This window comes from Oncorhynchus kisutch, linkage group LG30, assembly GCF_002021735.2.
Source record: "Oncorhynchus kisutch isolate 150728-3 linkage group LG30, Okis_V2, whole genome shotgun sequence".
Lineage (NCBI taxonomy): Eukaryota > Metazoa > Chordata > Actinopteri > Salmoniformes > Salmonidae > Oncorhynchus > Oncorhynchus kisutch.
The window spans coordinates 22930944-22951407 of NC_034203.2; the positions used below are offsets into that span (position 1 = coordinate 22930944).

The window sequence follows — 20464 nt, forward strand, 5'->3', positions numbered from 1 at the left end:
TGCTCGCTTGGTGTCCTCCGTTGCAATTATTGCGTAATCTCCAGCTGCGTGTATTTTTCCATTTGCTTCAGAGGAGAAACCCAACTGCCACGAATGACTTATCATCGAATAGATATGTGAAAAACACCTTGAGGATTGATTCTAAACAACGTTTGCCATGTTTCTGTCCATATTATGGAGTTAATTTGGAAAAAAGTTTGGCGTTGTAATGACTGAATTTTCGTTTTTTTGGGGGGGCCAAACGTGATGAACAAAATGGAGCGATTTCTCCTACACAAATAATCTTTTTGGAAAAACTGAACATTTGCTATCTAACTGAGAGTCTCCTCATTGAAAACATCCGAAGTTCTTCAAAGGTAAATGATTTTATTTGAATGCTTTTCTTGTTTTTGTGAAAATGTTGCCTGCTGAATGCTAGGCTTAATGCTATGCTAGCTATCAATACTCTTACACAAATGCTTGTGTAGCTATGGTTGAAAAGCATATTTTGAAAATCTGAGATGACAGTGTTGTTAACAAAAGGCTAAGCTTGTGAGCCAATATATTTATTTCATTTCATTTGTGATTTTCATGAATAGTTAACGTTGCGTTATAGTAATGAGCTTGAGGCTATGATTACGCTCCCGGATACGGGATTGCTCGACGCAAGAAGGTAACTTCCTGACTGATGTCTTGAGATGTTGCTTCAATATATCCACATAATTTTCCTCCTTCATGATGCCATCTATTTTGTGAAGTGCATCAGTCCCTCCTGCATCAAAGCACCCCCACAACATGATGCTGCCAACCCCGTGCTTCACGGTTGGGATGGTGTTCTTCAGATTTCAAGCCTCCCCCTTTTTCCTCCAAACACAACGATGGTCATTATGGCCAAACAGTTCTATTTTTGTTTCATCAGACCAGAGGACATTTCTCCAAAAAGTACAATCTTTGTTCCCATGTGCAGTTGCAAACCGTAGTCTGGCTTTTCTATGACGCTTTTGGAGCAGTGGCTTCTTCCTTGCTGAGCGGCCTTTCAGGTTATATCAAAATAGGATTCGTTTTACTTTGGATTTAGATATTTTTGTACCTGTTTCCTCCAGCATCTTCACAAGGTCCTTTGCTGTTGTTCTGGGATTGATTTGCACTTTTCGCACCAAAGTATGTTCATGTCTAGGAGACAGAACGCGTCTCCTTCCTGAGTGGTATGACGGCTGTGTGGTCCCATGGTGTTTATACTTGCGTACTATTGTTTGTACAGATGAACATGGTACCTTCAGGTGTTTGGAAATTGCTCCCAAGGATGAACCAGACTTGTGGAGGTCTACAAATGTATTTCTGAGGTCTTGGCTGATTTCTTTTGATTTTCCCATGATGTCAAGCAAAGAGGCACTGCGTTTGAAGGTAGGCCTTGAAATACATCCACAGGTACACCTCCAATTGATTCAAATATGTCAATTAGTCTATCAGAAGCTTCTAAAGGCACAACATAATTTTCTGGCATTTTCCAAGCTGTTTAAAGGCACAGTCAACTTAGTGTATGTAAACTTCTGACCCACTGGAATTGTGAAACAGTGAATTATAAGTGAAATAATCTGTCTGTAAATAATTGTTGGGAAAATTACTTGTGTCGTGCACAAAGTAGATGTCCTAACTGACTTGCCAAAACTATAGTTATTAGACAAGAAATGTGTGGAGGGTTGAAAAACAAGTTTTAATGACTACAACCTAAGTGTATGTAAACTTCCGACTTCAACTGCATGTCTGCTATGTTTGAAATTTCAAGTTGAAACTTACACCAAAATGCTTTTCTTGCAAGCTCTAAAGCTGTGAGATTCCACAACAGCACCATGTCTGCTGGCATGTTATAGCATCTGTGGCATAGAGCCATGGTGATGCTGCATTACATGTTGGAGGGAAGAGCAGAGCAGCAACCGACTGGGTTTTTCTGGATTCATAGACCCACAATAAACCATTTGCCTCTTCTCTTTTTTTATTTTCTAATCCCAACCAAACCCAACTTCATCTGTTTCTGTATTGTGTTTTTTCAGTTCCAGCTAGCCTGACGGTTCTAGTCTCAGGGTTACAGTAAGACTATTGTCGTCCTGAATGCTGGATTTAGAGTATTTCTGTCAACAAGGCCGGTCTACAGACTTAAGCTGGAGTCATTCAGAGAAAGCCTTGACTGTCAGACTGGGGGTAGCTTGGAAGCTTTCATCACTGCTTTGGCATGATGGATTGGCAGGCGAATCAATACGCTCCGTCTTTCCCTACTGTACAGGGAAGGCAGTTAGTATGAGTCATTCAGACGCCCAGACAGCCTTAATAAGCCTAATACCCTTTACAATCAGACAGGGTCTGTCTGGGGCACTCCAGGGTAGACAGCAGACGGGGGATGGAAGGGTGGTGGGGGGGGGGGTTTAAAAGGCTTATTACTCCAGGAATTCATTCCATTGCCTTCAACTGCAAGAAGTCTTTAACCTTGCCACTTGTTTAGATCAATAAAGAAGACCTTATGGATCGTACCAAATGCTGTCATTTAGAATACAGGTGATGGCTTTGTTAGGAGAATAAACAGAGTCAATGGATAGAGAGAGAAAAAGAGAGAGACTGGGGGAGCAGGGGCTGAGTAGCATCCATTATCGAGACCAGTCCCTTATAGTGTCATGCAGAAATATGAACTGAAATTGATCACAGTCTGATCCTTGATTCCATACAGTCCTTTGATGTCATGTCAAATCAACTTTTATTTAAATGTTTGGATGAAAATATAATGCAGTCCAGTCCATTCACCTGAACTGTAATCACGATTCAAAGCCATTGCCGTTGGGTGCCCTTTAATAAAATCCAGCAATGTTTCATCAGAGCATAAAGTTGCCAGTACATTGTGAGCATGGCATTTAGAACACTTACACTAGAATTTCATATGATGTCATTTAACAGGAAGGGGGGACTCCAAATGTCCTTATATATATTTTTATTTAAATGTAAGACAACAGCCCAATATTTCATACAGGATTTTCAATACACCATAAGTGCACGAGCAATCTGCAGTCTGATGCAGAACAACATAGATCTATTGTGGCAATTGCAATACCATTGTCCTGCTGTTATGTTGATTCTGAAACTGTTGTAAAACATGCATTTCATGATCCCAATCCCAGTTTTACACATTTCCATATCAAACCGTGTCAGTTGTCAAAATTCCAACATGATGACATTGAAAGCAACGAAGAGCCCAATACTACACACGCACCATAATGTCTCTCACTCTCAGGATATATCCTAAATGAAAGCCTATTTCCTATATAGTTTACTACTTTTAACCAGGGCCCATAGGGCTCTGGTAAAAAGTAGTGCACTATAAAGGGAATATGGTGCCAGTTGGGACGTAAGCCCAGTGTATTTCATACTGTAGAATGTGCTAAAGCCACAGGCTAGGAGAGACTAAGCTGGCAGGCAAACGCTCTGACAGCTTTTGCTTAATACGTCCTCGCTGTGCCCGACAGACAGCATTTAGGAGGCAGACAAACCCACGCCCTGGGAAGTGTCTTGCTCCGGCCTGAACGGAGCAAAGAACCACCACCTTACCACAAGCAGCATCTGTTTGGGGGAGACACCTGGGCTCTGCCTACAGGAGCCCCTGTTGGACTATTAGATAAGCAGGTTGCAGTCCTATGAGCAAGGGCTCTCAGTTTAGCACAATGCTGTCCACCTGAATTCCTGAAGATACAGGACAAACATAGCCACTGCAATGAACTAGACCAGACTTGGCCCCAGGGAACGGTCTATCCATAATTTGTGCTGAGGCAAATATGGGGAAAAAAGAGGTGTGTGTGATGGAATGTCAGAGCTGCAATTGTCTATTTTATTCATTGAAGTGAATGTGATGCGAAATATTTAGGACACAAGATTAAATATAGCAGTGCGTAGAGTGCAATATGCATAAAGAAGATGACGACCCCAGGCAATTGTTTTTCACTGTGCTTTCAGGTTCTGTGACACATTTCCTCTGGGATTTTGATCATTTCAATCACCGTAAAACACAGATGCATACTGAAAGTCTGATTCATAAATGTTGAATAAGCAACCAGTCATAAAAGATTTAATCAAATCACATACTTGATTGGCAGCTCACAGACACCACCTCAGGTCACGTAAAACATAGACACACAGATATTGACAAGTAGAATCCATTATTGGATTCTTTATTTGCTAACCCATAGGCCTGGCTGGTGTGGTCTTCCATGAATAAATGATCAGAGGGATAAGTGGGATCTGATCTCCTGTCTGTCAGAGGAGAGAACAGCTCCCCCATTACTGACCCCACCCTGACCTTCACCGTGACCTTCAGTTACCTCAGGGACACAACGCTCAGTTTCAGTGGAGGAGGAGCAGGGAATGTCATTCAAGCTTCATACAACACTGATTCAGCAAGAAAATCAATTTGCATCCTCTTCTTTTGCATCAAACCTTTCTGACAGGTAAATAGGTCTGCCCTCCAAACTATCCATTTGAAAAACTTGAACAACCCATCTTAATGATATACACGGTCTGAGAGGAGATGAGCTGTCATGATGTAAGGGGGAATGTTTTTAAAGGTCAATCAAATCAACTTTAATATTTCAGTCAACTGTAATCAATTTCTGAATGGGAAATGAGGGGAGAAAGAATCTGTTTTTGGAAGTCTTGAATAAGAGTTAACTGTGAGTACGAGCTTGCCTAATGGATTGACTGCAGGTGGAAACCTGTGATAAAAATGATAAAAGTGTCTGGATGAAGTGCCATGGGAAATAGGCCCACTGCATCACACTCAAACAAAGACAAACACACTGGCTCTTCAGTTCAGTCAAGCTCACCAACATTTTCTAAGAACAACTCAAGCTAAATGGACACTAACCACAAATGTAGACGCTTTGGGGTGCCTTATTGTCCTGTCTTGACAGAATAAACTAACAAAACTAACAATGTGAGGCCTGTGAATCTCACTGACAAGTCTTCAGACCCAGCAACAGCAAGCAGGCTGGTGTAATAATACTGTGGATGAGAGACTTTTGAGTTTCTTTGGATCTGCAGGTGTCTGACCCTCTTGGTCTGACTTAACTGATGAAGTAACATATGGTTCTCTGATTAGACAGACTTTCATAAATCCCACGCAACATTTTCCACTGCTGATTCTATTAAAATGATTCTATGGAGAGACAGTTTCTTGACTGTGTCCAACTTGCTAATAATCACTCAAATGAAAGCTTAGGGATTTTGAGGGGGAAAACAAACTCAATTTAATAAAAAATAACTAAAACCTAATCAAAACGGTGTAGAAATGATAATGGACCTACATTTATACAGTTTCTTGATTGTGTCCAGCTCACTTATAATCACAAAAAAGAAAGCTAGACAGTCAGGGAGCATCAAAAAAGTGTTTTTTTAAACGATGGATAGAAATTTTGACTGCGAGGAAATATAACCAATTTTCAGTGAGGCCCTCCAGACCTCGTTGAAGGCGAGGGGCAAAATGAGTTTAACACCCTTGGTTTAGTGCTTAAGATTGGTTAACTGGAAATCAGAATCAGCGATTTTAGAAAAAGGGCCCATATCAGGTGATATCTTTACATGACACGTTTTTGATATTCTAGTGAATACAGACCATTTCCAATGCATATTTTGAGGTTTGTGGAATGCACCATATACAGCCAAATTCAGAATCCAGATGTGTCTTTTAGACATATATGATATTGGGATTACTCCGAATATCACACATGGACATTTCCTATGGCCGGATATGGACTCATTCAATATCCTGAGATATGTGACATCATATTTTCTCTCATCGTGTTGACAAATACTAACTGTATACATTGCAAATGTGTTTTTTCAACGCATTCAAGATATTAAGCTATATTGATTCCAGATAGGCTTCTCTTGGCTCAGGTCCATATCGGGATCTTAATATGCTTTTTGATATACTGAAAAAAAGGACCATTTCTGATGCATTTCTGAGTTTTCAGCACACGCTCAATAATTTGACAAAAGATGAAATCCATATTTTTCTTTCATGCACAAATCATTTTTGGATTCCCAAAGTATATCATACATGGTATAGCTGGATATCGACTCATTAGATATCCTGAGATAGGCCTATGTGAACATCTTATTTTCTCTATATGATGACAAATACTGACAGAAGGCCTACATAGTATATATTCTCAGCATATACAATGCATTTGATCTTGACTGAGGCCCATATCAGGATCTTGATATGCTTTTTGATATGCTAAATAAGGACAATTTCGGATGCTTATTTTAGTTTTGAGGACATACTCAATCATTTGACATATATTAAATCCATATAATTCTTTCAGACACCAGCTAAACATAAAAAAATGTTTAGGCTTATTGTATTACTGGTTAATATAAGATAGCTAGCTAACTAACTTAGCTAGCAACTTAGCTAGCTAGCTAGTTTTCTCATCATGAATGAAGCAGATAGAGTTTCTACCTTGTTGTATGCTTATGCGGAATTACAATATTTTCTTGCAATATTGACACAATTTTGATTAATGATTTATGCATTGACAGTATGGAGTGGATCACAGACCAACACTACCACCATGTCGGGTCTGGACTGCGAAGGACCGCCACCGCTGACAACCCAATCTGCACCCATCACATCCATCATCCATAACACACAGAGCAGGCAGGGGTATTGAGGGTGTGCAACTTTTATTTTCTGTTAAACAAAATAAATTTTTAGCAAAGATTGATCTACGTTTGCATCTTTACAGGAAACGTGTAGTAATTGGAGCTCTGGATTTGCTATGCTGTATTTTTTAAACAGAAATAGCAGAGATGTACTTTGGATTAAATATGAAGATGTTTGCCTTTTCGTACCTTGTAGCTTACTACTGAAAATGGTACAAATGCTCAGATATGCCATCTTCATGTGAAGAAGCACAATGATTTTCGGCGCCTGAACAGGTCAAATAATTTGGGCGCTGGACATTAATCATGAGTCGGATTTAGCCCATTTTTGATCAGATATATGGGGATGAATATTAAATATCATATAAGGATATCTACTGAAATGGTATATAAAATAAAACAATATGGATCCATAAATGCTCAGGTAATGACTATAGATATGATACATTTCTGAAGGTATGTGGACTCGTTCATGCCTAACTATAAATGCATGTTGACACATACCCTTTCTGGAGTTAAAATATTCAACAAGTATGTAAGCGGGTGTATGCGCATCAGGTGCGTGTCTTGAGGAAATCTCAACCCAGATATCTCCCTGGACTCATATGGTAGCAGGGAGATTTCTGAGGTCTGGATTGGACATGGAAAGTGTTCCATTACATAGAGTATCCTAGCTCCATATATGAAATTAAGGACATGGGTATCTGGAGGATGTGTACGCCTTATATCTAATAAAATGTCAGATATCCGGAAATATAAATATTGACGCTTTTCGCCCAGTGGTGTCTTTATTGTTCTGAGATTGGAAAGATGTGATATTGGTGTGGAAGGGGTAAAACCACTTGAATATGTTTTCTTTTCTCCAAAGTGAACAGCATTTTTCTCACTGGAGTCTGGCAACACTTGCACATCATCATCTACCTCCACATCATCACCTGCACATCTATCACTCCAGTGTTAATGCTAACTTTAATGCTAAATTGTAATTATTTCACCTCTATGGCCTATTTATTGCCTTTACCTCCCTACTCTTCTACATTTGCACACACTGTACATACATTTTTCTATTGTGTTATTGACTGTATGTTTGTTTATGTGTAACTGTGTTGTTGTTTTTGTCACACTGCTTTGCTTTATCTTGGCCAGGTCGCAGTTGTAAATGAGAACTTGTTCTCAACTGGCCTACCTGGTTAAATAAAGGTGAAATAAAATAAAAAACACAAAACCTGGCTGTTAATTTCATATCTCTACCCAGGTTTTCAACAACATCAATGCTGACCACCATATTGTTCGAAGTACTGTCTGTCTCTGAGGGAAAATCTACAAAATAGTTTTCAGCTAACTAAGCACAGCTAATGCAACAGACAGGTAGGGGGTCTAGGAGCGACAGGTAGCCTAGCGGTTTGAGCACTGGGCCAGTAACCAAAAGGTTGCTAGTTTGAATTGCAGAGCAGACAAGGTGAAAAATATGTCCATCTCCCCTTGAGCAAGACACTTAACCCTAATTGCTCCAGGGTCGCCGTCAATAATGGCTGAGCCCTAGCCGTCTCAGGGGAAGTTGGGATATCCAAATAATAAATGTGAAACATGACAAATATAAGCACCCCCTATTTGAGGTAGAGCCAATCCACTGAACACACTTGATGAAAACAGGTAGGGGAGAGGATAGGGAGGGCAGGCTTGCATCACAGAGGAAAGAAAGAAAGAAAGAAAGAAAGAAAGAAAGAAAGAAAGAAAGAAAGAAAGAAAGAAAGAAAGAAAGAAAGAAAGAAGAAAAGAAAAGAAAGAGTGAGAGCGAGCATGTGGTGCCACTCTACTGAACACACCTGATGCTACTCATGCTGCCTGTCTCAGATCCGAGCTTGCATCGCTCCAGTTGGGTGGCGACAATCTGCCGCTCGGCTTCCAGTTCTCGAGTCAGTCGCTCAAATTGCAGCTCCTGTAAAGAAATGAAAAAGTTATTGTCAGTAAGCCTATCTATATTGTGCCACAAAGGATCTAGCTTACTGAATTGATGAATCTTTCTCAAATTGTTCTTATGAGGATTGTGACAATTCAAATGCTTCAAAACATCCAGTTATTGTAGCCTAACCACGCTCACCCTCAACACTGGTGTCCCTCAGGGGTGTGTGCTTATCCCCCTCCTGTACTCCCCATTTACCCACAACTGTCTGGCCACGCACAACTTCAACTCCATCATCAAGTTTGCTGACAACACAACGGTGGTAAGGAGGAGGTCAAAGAACTGGCAGTGTGGTGCCAGGACAACAACCTCTCCCACAACATCAGCAAGACCAAGGAGCTGATTGTAGCCTACGGGAAACAGTGGGGAGGAGGAAATATACAGCTGTACCCTTGAGGACATCCTGACTGGTTGTTGCCCTACAGAGGGTGGTGCCAATGGGGGTAAGCTCCAAGCCATCCAGGACGTACAGATGTAGGATCTTAATTTGAGCTAGTTCGCAGCAGCAGGAAAATTATTCTGGAGCAACAGGAAATGTGAATTATTATATGGATTATAATTCATGGACATTTTGTAGGGGTTAATACATTTTTTGTTAGGGCAAATCAAGTCTGGCATTTCAAAGTGGAAATTATAAACTTTAGAAGCCTTTTTAAAACTCAAATACACTACAAGTTTGCAGGAAAATTCTCAGCAACAAAAAAGTGATAAAATTAAGATCCTACATCTGTATATGTCATGTGGTGTCTGAGAAAGGCCTGAAAAATTGCCAAAGACTGAAGCCACCTGAGACATAGACTGTTCTCCATGCTCCTGTCCAGCAGGCGGTACCGGTGCATCAAGGCTCAGACCAACAGACTCCTCAACAGCTTCTATCCCCTGGCAATAAAACTGTTAAATGGCTAATCCCTAGTGCTCTCCCTCTCCCACTGACTATCCACACTGACTCTATGTCCATCCACAGGTCTCTACCCACTCAAACACAACCTACGCTGTTGCTAATTTGATTATTGATTAGATGTATTACTCCATTAAACTGCTGTCCATTGATTATTGATTGCCATTACCATTAGTATTTATCTATTTATCCTCTACTGGTCACTATTACTCCTGTTTACATGTACATTACCATTAATACATTACTCTAAATATTTATATATTCCTACTACCAGTCACTTTTCAGCCCTGTTAACATATATATCCTACTACCAATCACATTATATGTATAAACCCACCTCAACCACATCAGTACCTCTGCACATTGAATAAGGTACTGGCACTAACCTTTATATACATGAATTCTCATGTTTCTAACTCACATCTTAGTTCTTTTGTTGGTTTTAATTGTACTTTTTATTCGATTTTCTATTATTATGTATATTATTATTATCACCGCATTGTAGCCTAGTGGTTAGAGCATTTGACTAATAAGGGAAAGTTTGCAAGATCGAATCCCCGAGTTGACAAGGTAAAAATCTGTCATTCTGCCCCTGAACAAGGCAGTTAACCCACTGTTCCTAGGCCGTCATTGTAAATAAGAATTTGTTCTTAACTGACTTGCCTGGTTAAATAAAGGTCAAATAAAATAAAAATACAATTGTTGGAAAGAGCTCTCAAGATAAGAATTTCACTGTATTGTTTTACACCTATTGTATTCTGTGCACGTGGCGAATAAACTTTGAAACTTGGGTAGCAATTTATAACAACTTCACGTAATAAAGCATTTATAATGGCTTAGTAAATACTTTATTCATCATTTATTAATCATTAATCCAACATCTGTAAATGTTAGTAACCTAGTTATTCATACATTTATAAACAACTTTTAAAGTATTTCATAATGATTCATAAGATCATCCATAAAACCATTTATTAATCATTAGTTAAGTCTTTTTGCTTGGCCTCATCTAAAGTGTGGGCTATATATAATGTATAAATGTTTTGAGTGACAGGTGTAATTTCTCACAAAAAGATGGACATGCCATTGGTAGACATTGCAGCAGTACCTGATGCCTCAAAATGACCGAGAACATATCAATGGTTAAACAATAAGCACACAATAGAGGGGAAAATACATTGACAAAAACAGTCACACTGTTGTAATAGTGTGATGTGTAACTTCAGACACTCTATGCTGAGTAAAACATTTTAGTCAGAAAATGAAAATGCTTGGCAGTGACTTATCTACAAAAGCCAAAGTGTGGATTGCAGTCACTCCTTAGATCAGTCTAATCTTGGTTCACCCAGAATTAAAATCTTGCGTAATTTGGTCATCTGCGTGATTAAGTTCTGGGCCAACATGTTAGAAAATGGGAGTTCCGGTTTGCAAAGTCTCCACCCTCGCAAAAGAAAACAGCCAAAGACCACTGCTTATGAGGTAAGGAAACACATATCTGAATACATCCCATTATTTTTAAAGAGTTACTACCCCAGTTAAGGTGCCGCCAAACAAACCATGTGTGAAAATAGTCTGCACTTAAAAGACTGAAGCACAGGAAACATTTATAGGTTATACATAAAGGTTATACACAATTGCAAGGTTGAAAATTCGTAATAAAATTTAAATGTGATATACAATGAGTGCACAAAACATTAGGAACACCTGCTATTTCCATGACATAGACTGACCAGATGAATCAAAATCAATCACATGCACCGAATACAACAGGTGTAAACCTTACAGCGAATGCTTACTTACAAGCCCTTAACCAATGCAACTAGTCTGGGATTAGTTAGCCATTTGATTAGTTGTTCAGAAGTCTTATGGCATGAGAGGTGAAGCTGTTTAGAAGCCTCTAGGACCAGACTTGGTGCTCCGGTACCACTTTAAGTACCGCTTGCTCTGCGGTAGCAGAGAGAACAGTCTATGACTAGGGTGGCTGGAGTCCTTGACCATTTTTAGGGCCTTTCTCTGACACCGCTTGGTATAGAGGTCCTGGACGGCAAGAAACTTGGCCCCGGTGATGTACTGGGCCGTACGCACTACCCTCTGTAGTGCCTTGCGGTCGGAGGCCGAGCAGTTGCCAGGCAGTGATGCAACCCGTCAGGATGCTCTCGATGGTGCAGCTATAAAACTTTTTGATGATCTGAGGACCCCTGCCAAATCTTTTCAGTCTCCTGAGGGGGAATAGGTTTTGTCGTGCCCTCTTCACGACTGTCTTGGTGTGCTTGGACCATGTTAGTTTGTTGGTGATGTGGACACCAAGGAACTTGAAGCTCTCAACCTGCTCCACTACAGCCCCGTTGATGGGAATTGGGGCGTGCTCAGTCCTCCTTTTCCTGTAGTCCACAATCATCTCCTTTGTCTTGATCATGTTGAGGGAGAGTTTGTTGTCCTTGCACCACTTGGTCAGGTCTCTGATCTCCTCCCTGTAGGCTGTCTCATCTTTGTCGGTGATCAGGCCTACCACTGTTGTGTTATCATCAAACTTAATGATGGTGATGGAGTCATGCCTGTCTGTGCAGTCATAAGTGAACAGGGAGCACAGGATGGGACTGAGCACGCACCCCTGAGGGGCCCCCGTGTTGAGGATCAGCGTGGTGGATGTGTAGTTACCTACCCTTAACACCTGGTGGAGGACCGTCAGGAAGTCCAGGATCCAGTTGCAGAGGGAGGTGTTTAGTCCCAGGGTCTTTAGCTTAGTGATGACCTTAGCTTAGCATCTTCTTCATCTGACCACTTTTTCATAAACAGAGTCACTGGTGCTTCCTGCTTTTATGTTTGCTTGTAAGTAGGAATCAGGAGGATAGAGTAATGGTGAGATTTGCCAAATGGAGGTCAAGGGAGAGCTTTGGACGTGTCTCTGTGTGTGGAGTAAAGGTGGTCTAGAATTGTTAACCCTCTGGTTGCACATTTAACATGCTGATAGAAATTAGGTAAACCTGATTTAAGTTTCCCTGCATTAAAGTCCCCGGCCACTAGAGCGCCGCCTCTGGATGAGCGTTTTCCTGGTTACTTATGGCGGACTACAGCTCATTGAGTGCAGGTTTTAGTGCCAGCCTCGGTCTGTTGTGGTATGTTGACAGCTACGAAAAATACAGATAAACTCTCTAGATAGATAGTGTGGTTTACAGCTTATCATGAGATACTCATCCTCAGGCGAGCAAAACCCTGAGACTTGCTTAGATATCGTGCACCAGCTTTTGTTTATAAATATGAATAGGCCCCCTCCCCGTGTTAGGCCCCCGCCCCGTGTCTTACCAGAGGCTGCTGTTCTGTCCTGCCGATAGAGTGTATAACCCGCCAGCTGTATGTTCTTAATGTTGTCGTTCAGCCACAACTCAGTGAAACATAAGATATTACAGTTTTTAATGTCCCGTTGGTAGAATATACTTGCTTTCAGTTCGTCCCATTTATTTTCCAGCAATTGAAAGTTAGCTAGCAGAATGGAAGGCAAGGGCAGATTAGCCACTTGTCGCCTGATCCTCACAAGGCATCCTGATCTCTTTTCGCAAAACCTATGTTTCCTTTTCCGGCGAATCACTGGGATTTGGGCCTGGTCGGGTGTCCATAGTATATCACCAAAACATGTTACGAACAACGGGAAAAAACTAACAAAATAGCATGGTTGGTTAAAAGCCGATAAGACGGCAGCCCTACCCTTTGGCGCCATCTTGATAATCCAGGTGAAGGCTATGATCCCTTATTGATGTCACCTGTTAAATCCACTTCAATCAGTGTAGATGAAGAGGAGGAGACAGGTAAAATAATTTTAAGCCTCAAGACATGGATTGTGTATGTGTGCCATTCAGAGGGTGAATGGGCAAGACAAAATATTTAAGTACCTTTGAACAGGATATGGTAGTAGGTGCGAGGCACACTGGTTTGAGTGTGTCAAGAACTGCAATGCTGCTGGGTTTTTCATGCTCAACAGTTTCCTATGTGTATCAACAATGGTCCACCACCCAAAGGACATCCGGCCAACTTGACACAACTGTAGGAAGCATTGGAGTCAACATGGGACAGCATCCCTGTGGAACGCTTTCAACACCTTGTGGAGTCCATGCCTCAACGGTGTTCCTAATATTTTGTACATTCAATGGATTTCCTTTAACATCATGCGTTGTGTGCTTATTATTTAACCATTGATATGTTCTAGGCTATTTTGAGACCTTAAGGAGCATTAAGTACTGCTGGAATGTCTGCCAATGGCATGTCCATCTTTTTGTGAGAAATTACACTGGTCACAAAACATTTATAAAGTATAAATTGCCCACACTTTAGACAAGGCCACAGAAAAATTATTAAGCAATTATTAGTAAATGGTTTATAAGGACCTATATTAAACATCTTATGAATGGATTAATGATTCATTCAATATTTACTAATACATTATAAATGCTTTGTTATGTGGGGTTATTATGAAGTGCTACCAAAAATGTCAACTAAATCATATACAGTCACAGTTGGAAATGAATACTAGTAGCTTGTGTTGATGCAATTTTTAGATTTACACCAAAGTTCAATTTACAGTATGCCTAGTAATGCACATTTTAAGTAATGATTAATTAAGTAAAGCACGTTTTAAGTAAAGAGCTAATGATTAAGAAACTACACTTGCCAAACCATACCCCAAATCAGTAACTGTTAGAATAGATACATCGCGTTGTATGAAATTAAGTGACAAACATGCCTGGGCTAAGAGAACAAAATCCCCAAGCACCTCTTAAGAATAATTACTGAGAATATCCCATCTGAGCAATGAGCCTCAGGCAACTCCAGTCAATACAAACTGTCCACTTTTTCTGTGACAAGGCTGAAATTAGTCCAGTGCCCACAAGGTCAAACACTCTCCCTGGAGCAGTTAAACTAAAGACTGCTACAAAATGTATCACCTTTATTTTGGGCAAGAGTCCAGAGGATCAAGGTCCACAGAAATATCCAATTAAACTCGATGAAGAAAGATCCATATACAACTGTTATTAAACAGACTTTGAGCTACTTGTATACTATCACAGTACATGAGTCAGTAGACTTGCATTCAAATGTACTTCCCTTGGTATAATAGTTGCATTTACATAACTTTGTACATGCAAGCAACTGTTGACATTGTCTGTCTTAGTTATCTAGATCTTCCAATATACATATTTTGCATAACTTATAAATAACTCAACTTCATGTTTTTCAGCACAAATAAACTTTGTTCTGAGAAGATGCAGTATTTTGGGATAGAAGAACAAAGAACAAAGGACCAACAAAGTTGAAGTGCTTGTTTTAGTGTATGCGAGAGCAAACTAGCTACCTGACGGAATTCAATCAGAGCTGCAAACAAAACCACTGACCCACAATATTCCCTCCAAATGTAGCATAACAAGAAAACACCTGTTACCACTGACAGAGTATCAGAATGAAAGTTAACAAAAACATACCTTCACATGGACCATATTTCAGAGAAAGTGACAAACGCACAGAAATCCACTTTTTGCCCCATCCACAACATGTCTAGAAGTTCATCTGTCCTTATTGAGAAACCGTCATTAGAAACCTGCAAGCCCAGTAGTGACTGCCTCAAAGCAGTAAAGAATAGGAGTTCAGCTAGGCACAAAGGTCTCCATGGCAACAGATAATTTAGAACCCCTTTGGCATTACTTATGCAACATTGCATCACAAAAGGACCCTCCCACCAGTCTGCCTGCCAAATCCTGCCGCTTTCCAATCACTCTTTTGACTGCTCCTCTCCTTAACACCATCTGCACCCCCCACTGAAAAAGCAGAGAGGGGGTAGCTGGGTGGAGGTTGTGGGGGGGAGCAATGGAGTGGGGGGAAGGAAAAGCTACAAAGACTGGAAGGATTGTGAGTGGAAGTATTGCGGGGTTGAGCCAACAGAAATGTCTCCTCTCCCTCTCTTCTGGCCATAGTTTTGCATTGTGCTCTCCAGGGATACACAGTGACTGCTGTGCCTCGCTGAGATCTTAGGTAATACACGATACAGTCAGTCTTTAAATATAGCTCTGTAAAAAAGACAGGAGAGAAGAAGAGAGGGCCACAGAGGCTTGGGAAGTCACTATTTACTTCCTGTCATACCATAAACTCTGTATATTTATATCCTGTATGATGCATTGTAGTGAAGGAAGTATTTCAGGGGACCCAAGAAAGACAGTCATAAGATAATGAGGTAGTCAGTCTATACATGCGTAAATGACTCGGTCAGTAACTAAGCTACGTTACCAGTAAAAATACTGGTACCCCTAAAATAATGCATCTCAACTTGCAACTGTCACTAACAACTGTAACAATAGGCCTGAGAAAATATACACTTGGGTATGATTGAATGAAAAGTAATTTTGATCAAATGAAAACTGATAGAGCTGAGGGCAGCTGAGAGTGAATAGCAGCTGAGAGGGCCTCTAGAGTGAATAAACAAAGCTATCTCCTCCCAAACCATCTCTTTATTCAAATCGTCATTGGGCCAGTATACCAATTCAAAAACATGTTCAGAATTTGAATACCCAAAGTTTAACAAGACACCAGACATATGTCTGCTGGAACTGAAAGACATAGCTAAATTGGTTAGCAGGATAGTTCCGTACACAAACTGTGGAACAGTGTAGAATACCCTGAATTCAAATGGGGGGGTGTATGCCCAATAGCTTGCAAACAGTACATCCCTGAAAACACCATTAAACCTATTAGTTGGTAGAATAAATGACTAGGGGAAAGAAGATGGAACTCTGCAGCTTCAGGAAACTATAGTAGCTGTGGTCCTCGAGTGGACATGCCTAATTGTGCCCTGTGGTACCGAGACTGACATTTAACTTCTTCAGAGGAGACAATTTGATTACAAAATGTCATCCTGGGTATGCCTCACACATTCTTTTGGGGGTTTCATCTGATTCCTAAAAACCAAGAGGTGAACTTAATCAGTAAAAAAACAAAGACAAGGAACACCCTGTAACAGAATAAGACTGTGCAGGGAACGTTGGCTGGAGAAGATAAAAAAAGTGATGGAACTTTCAGTACAGGCCTACACAAAGTACACCACATTCATATGAAGCTAAGGGTGTCCTACCAAATAACATTGAACTAACTCAAAACATTAAACATTGAGATACAGGGTAGCCTATTAAGCCTAGGATAATAGTATTGGCTGAACTTGAGTAGAGAACCTATGGGCTTTAAAATCCTTGGCTTAAATATTCCCGTTGAGACAACATTTCAAAGCTTTTCCTGGGTTGACTGAGAACTCACCACTACTGACTGTCTTTCTACTCCTCAGCTGAGTAACACAGTGCTGGATTTCAGATTGATCTGTCTAATGCCTCGTTCAGATTTGTGAGAGCAACTGTATGCCTCTAAGCCACTCAAACTGCACTTCTACCTCTCTGCCATGGTTGTCTGATTCTCTCATTCAAGCCAGATGCAAAGCCAATTTTCCAAGTTTTTCCCCCTTGAGTCAACTGACAAAAATCCATGTCCTATATGCCAACACTTAGCAGTCTGAAACAAATGAATTGTAAAGAAATGAGAACTCCAAATCCCTGCCTTATTCCCCAAAAACCTCTCTTACTGAATAAATATTGGATCTATTTTGAAATCCCTTCTTATAACAATACAGTACTATGGAATTATAGGCCCTGTTCACACAGTATCAGACATGATTGTGTCAGATGTATTGTTAATTGGTTGAGTTAATGTAGGCAAACAATTCGGCTTTGTAATATTACAAAATGAGACACAAGGACCAACACTAACAAATAGCCTAATTGATGAATGTATTGTATAATTCAACAATGAACACAATTAACTATAACTGAGGGATCGAGAATTTATCACCCTGATTTAATGTAGCTAGGCCAGCCATGACACCAATCATCAACTTCAGTTTATTTCATGATGAACAATAAATTATAAGATGTGTTATTCCTAATATTGGCCCTGTCCTGCATGATCCTCAAATACATCTTCAGTATCTGGGCTCGACATTCACTCACAGTTAAGTCATGAGTGACAGTCTCCATATTGAACCTTTTGTTCGACAAGACTGGTAAAGAGCAGCACTGTAATATTCTGAATTTGATTGATACGCTAAATGCTATTATGCACATAATTATGATATAGACAAAGTTGGGGGAGGGGATTGATGAAGAAACTACTCAATGTAATTTACTGATGATATAATAACAATATAGAGTAACAACATTAGGTTTTCAAATGAAGTGACCCTTTTTTCCACAGCCACTATTCAGTCTCTATAACTTTATTTGAAAACGTCCTATTCATTATAATAGTCTCCTGTCCTCTATCAGCAAAGCAGCCCATATTCTAGAATGGTACAAATTAGAGGGACTATTTCACAAGACTTAATAATTCTCATTAATTATTTCAGGCTGCTGAAATGACATCACTTCAGCAAAACCCATTTGTTTAAACATCCATTAAGTCTAAAGAGGTGACCATGATAAAAATAAAAAAAAGATTAGCATTCTCTCCCCAAACGAAATAACACGTCTGAATATTCTAGCTAAATGCATTCCTCACGTTGCTGTAGAAATGATTGCTAGATGTTTGATATGCCAGCGCTCTGAATAAGATGACACTGATTTGCATTCCTAATTTGCCCTCACGTGTAAGCTACTAATGGCTCCGGCTGGTTTCATTTGCTCACCCTGTTGCCTGCTGCTGATTTGATTCCTGATTTTAGAGCTTCCAATGTGAGAGGACAAAATGAGGCATCACACGTTGTCATTTACAGCACTACTTCAAACTATGGTCACTGGCAGATCTAAATGAGGCTCAATAATAACCAAGCATGGTGGAACATAGTTCATCTTAATATCCTTGGGGACTGAAAACAAAGTCACACCATACAGTACTAGAACCACCCCAAGGTTACAGTCATTTAAAGACCGGGAAGTTAAATTTGAAGTTTCACCTCAACCCAATGCCGATAAACCTTTTCCACCAACACACTCCTCAAGCCCGTTTATTGTTGATGTCCAAAGCCAACCGACCCTATGACTGAAAAATGTAGTGGTTATTTGTCCTGGTAAATCCATTGGAGGGCTAAGCTGATGCTGTTTGCCATTTACTGATGTGGAAGTCAGCAACCATTGACCATTAACACTGCATTTAAAATGTGTATCACTGTTACACATTTGACGGTACAGTATATTGTAAGATAAACAAACATATCTAACACCAAACATGAAACGTGAAAACTGACAATACTAACAATGGAAGAAGACATGAAAATACATACACTACCGGTCCAAAGTTTGGACACATCTACTCATTCAAGGGTTTTTCTTTATTTGTCCTATTTTCTACATTGTAGAATAACAGTGAAGACATCAAAACTATGAAATAACACATGGAATCATGTCGTAATCAAAAAAGTGTTCAACAAATCTAAATATATTTGAGATTTGAGATTCTTCAAAAAGCCACCCTTTGCCTTCATGACAGCTTTGCACACTCTTGGCATTCTCTCAATTAGCAGGTGTGTCTGCTAATTTCCTTCTTAATGTGTTTGAGCCAGTTATTTGTGTTGTGACAAGGTAGGGTGGGTATAAATACCAAGTCCATAAATACCAAGTCCATATTATGTCAAGAACAGCTGAAATAAGCAAATAAAAACAACAGTCCATCATTACTTTAAGACATGAAGGTCAGTCAATTCGGAACATTTCAATAACTTTTAACGTTTCTTCAAGTGCCGTCGCAAAAACCATCAAGCTCTATGATGAAACTGGCTCTCATGAGGACCGCCACAGGAAAGGAAGACCCAGAGTTACCTCTGCTGCACAGGATAAGTTCATTAGAGTTACCAGCCTCAGAAATTTCAGCCCAAATAAATGCTTTACAGAGTTCAAGTAACAGACACATCTCCACATCAACTGTTCAGAGGAGACCGTGTGAATCAGGCCTTCATGGTGAAATTGCTGCAGAGAGGCCACTACTATAGGACACCAATAATAAGAAGAGACTTGCTTGGGCCAAGAAATACGAGCAATGGACATTAGACTGGTGGAAATTTGTCCTTTGGTCTGATGAGTCCAAATTGGAGATTTTTGGTTCCAACCTCCGTGTCTTTGTGAGATGCGGTGTGGGTGAATAGATGAGATGATCTCTGCATGTGTATTTCCCCCCGTAAAGCATGGAGGAGGAGGTGTGATGGAGTGAGGGTGCTTTGCTAGTGACACTGTCTGAGATTTATTTACAATTCAAGGCACACTTAACCAGCATGGCTAGCACATCATTTTGCAGCGATACGCCATCCCATCTGGTTTGGGCTTAGTGGAACTATCATTTGTTTTCAACAGGACAATGACCCAATACACCTCCAGGCTGTGTAAGGCCTAGTTTAGCAAGGAGAGTGATGGAGTGTTGCATCACATGACCTGGTCTCCACAATACCCTGACCTCAACCCAATTGGGATGAGTCGGACCGCAGAGTGAAGGAAAAGCAGCCAACAAGTGTTCAGCATAGTTGGGAACTCTTCAATACTGTTGGAAAAGCATTCCAGGTGAAGCTGGTTGAGAGAATGCCAAGAGTGTGCAAAGCTGTCATCAAGGCAAAGGGTGACTATTTGAAGAATCTGAAATATAAAATATTTTTTGATTTGTTAAACACTTTTTTGCTTACTACATGAATCCATATGTGTCTTGATGTCTTCACTATTATTCTACAATAAAGAAAAACCCTTGAATGAGTAGGTATTCTAAAACTTTTGACCGGTAGTGTATATTCCTAAAATTCGTAGAGCTTTTCTTGCCCCAGTGGATTTTGTGTGGTTGCTCACGCTTGAACTCCCTCCTCTCGCTGCTCCACAATGCACAGGAAGTAGACAAATCCCCTGAAAAGCATCAACAACAAAAAC

The 20464-nt window shown here is 40.2% G+C and overlaps 1 protein-coding gene across 6 annotated transcripts in view; it reads right to left on the reverse strand.

Annotated features, from left to right (window-relative positions):
* The window catches only part of LOC109875256 (catenin delta-2), a 132822-nt gene that overhangs the window by 87516 nt on the left and 24842 nt on the right, over positions 1 to 20464 (reverse strand). For 5 of the 6 annotated variants that reach the window (XM_020467528.2, XM_031810575.1, XM_031810574.1 and 2 more), the window contains exon 3: positions 8508 to 8620. In XM_020467528.2, coding sequence (XP_020323117.1) covers positions 8508 to 8620 — 113 coding nt within the window. Of the gene's footprint in view, positions 1 to 8507; positions 8621 to 15013; positions 15170 to 20464 lie in introns of those variants that run through there. The other variant, XM_031810576.1, reaches the window with a different exon arrangement.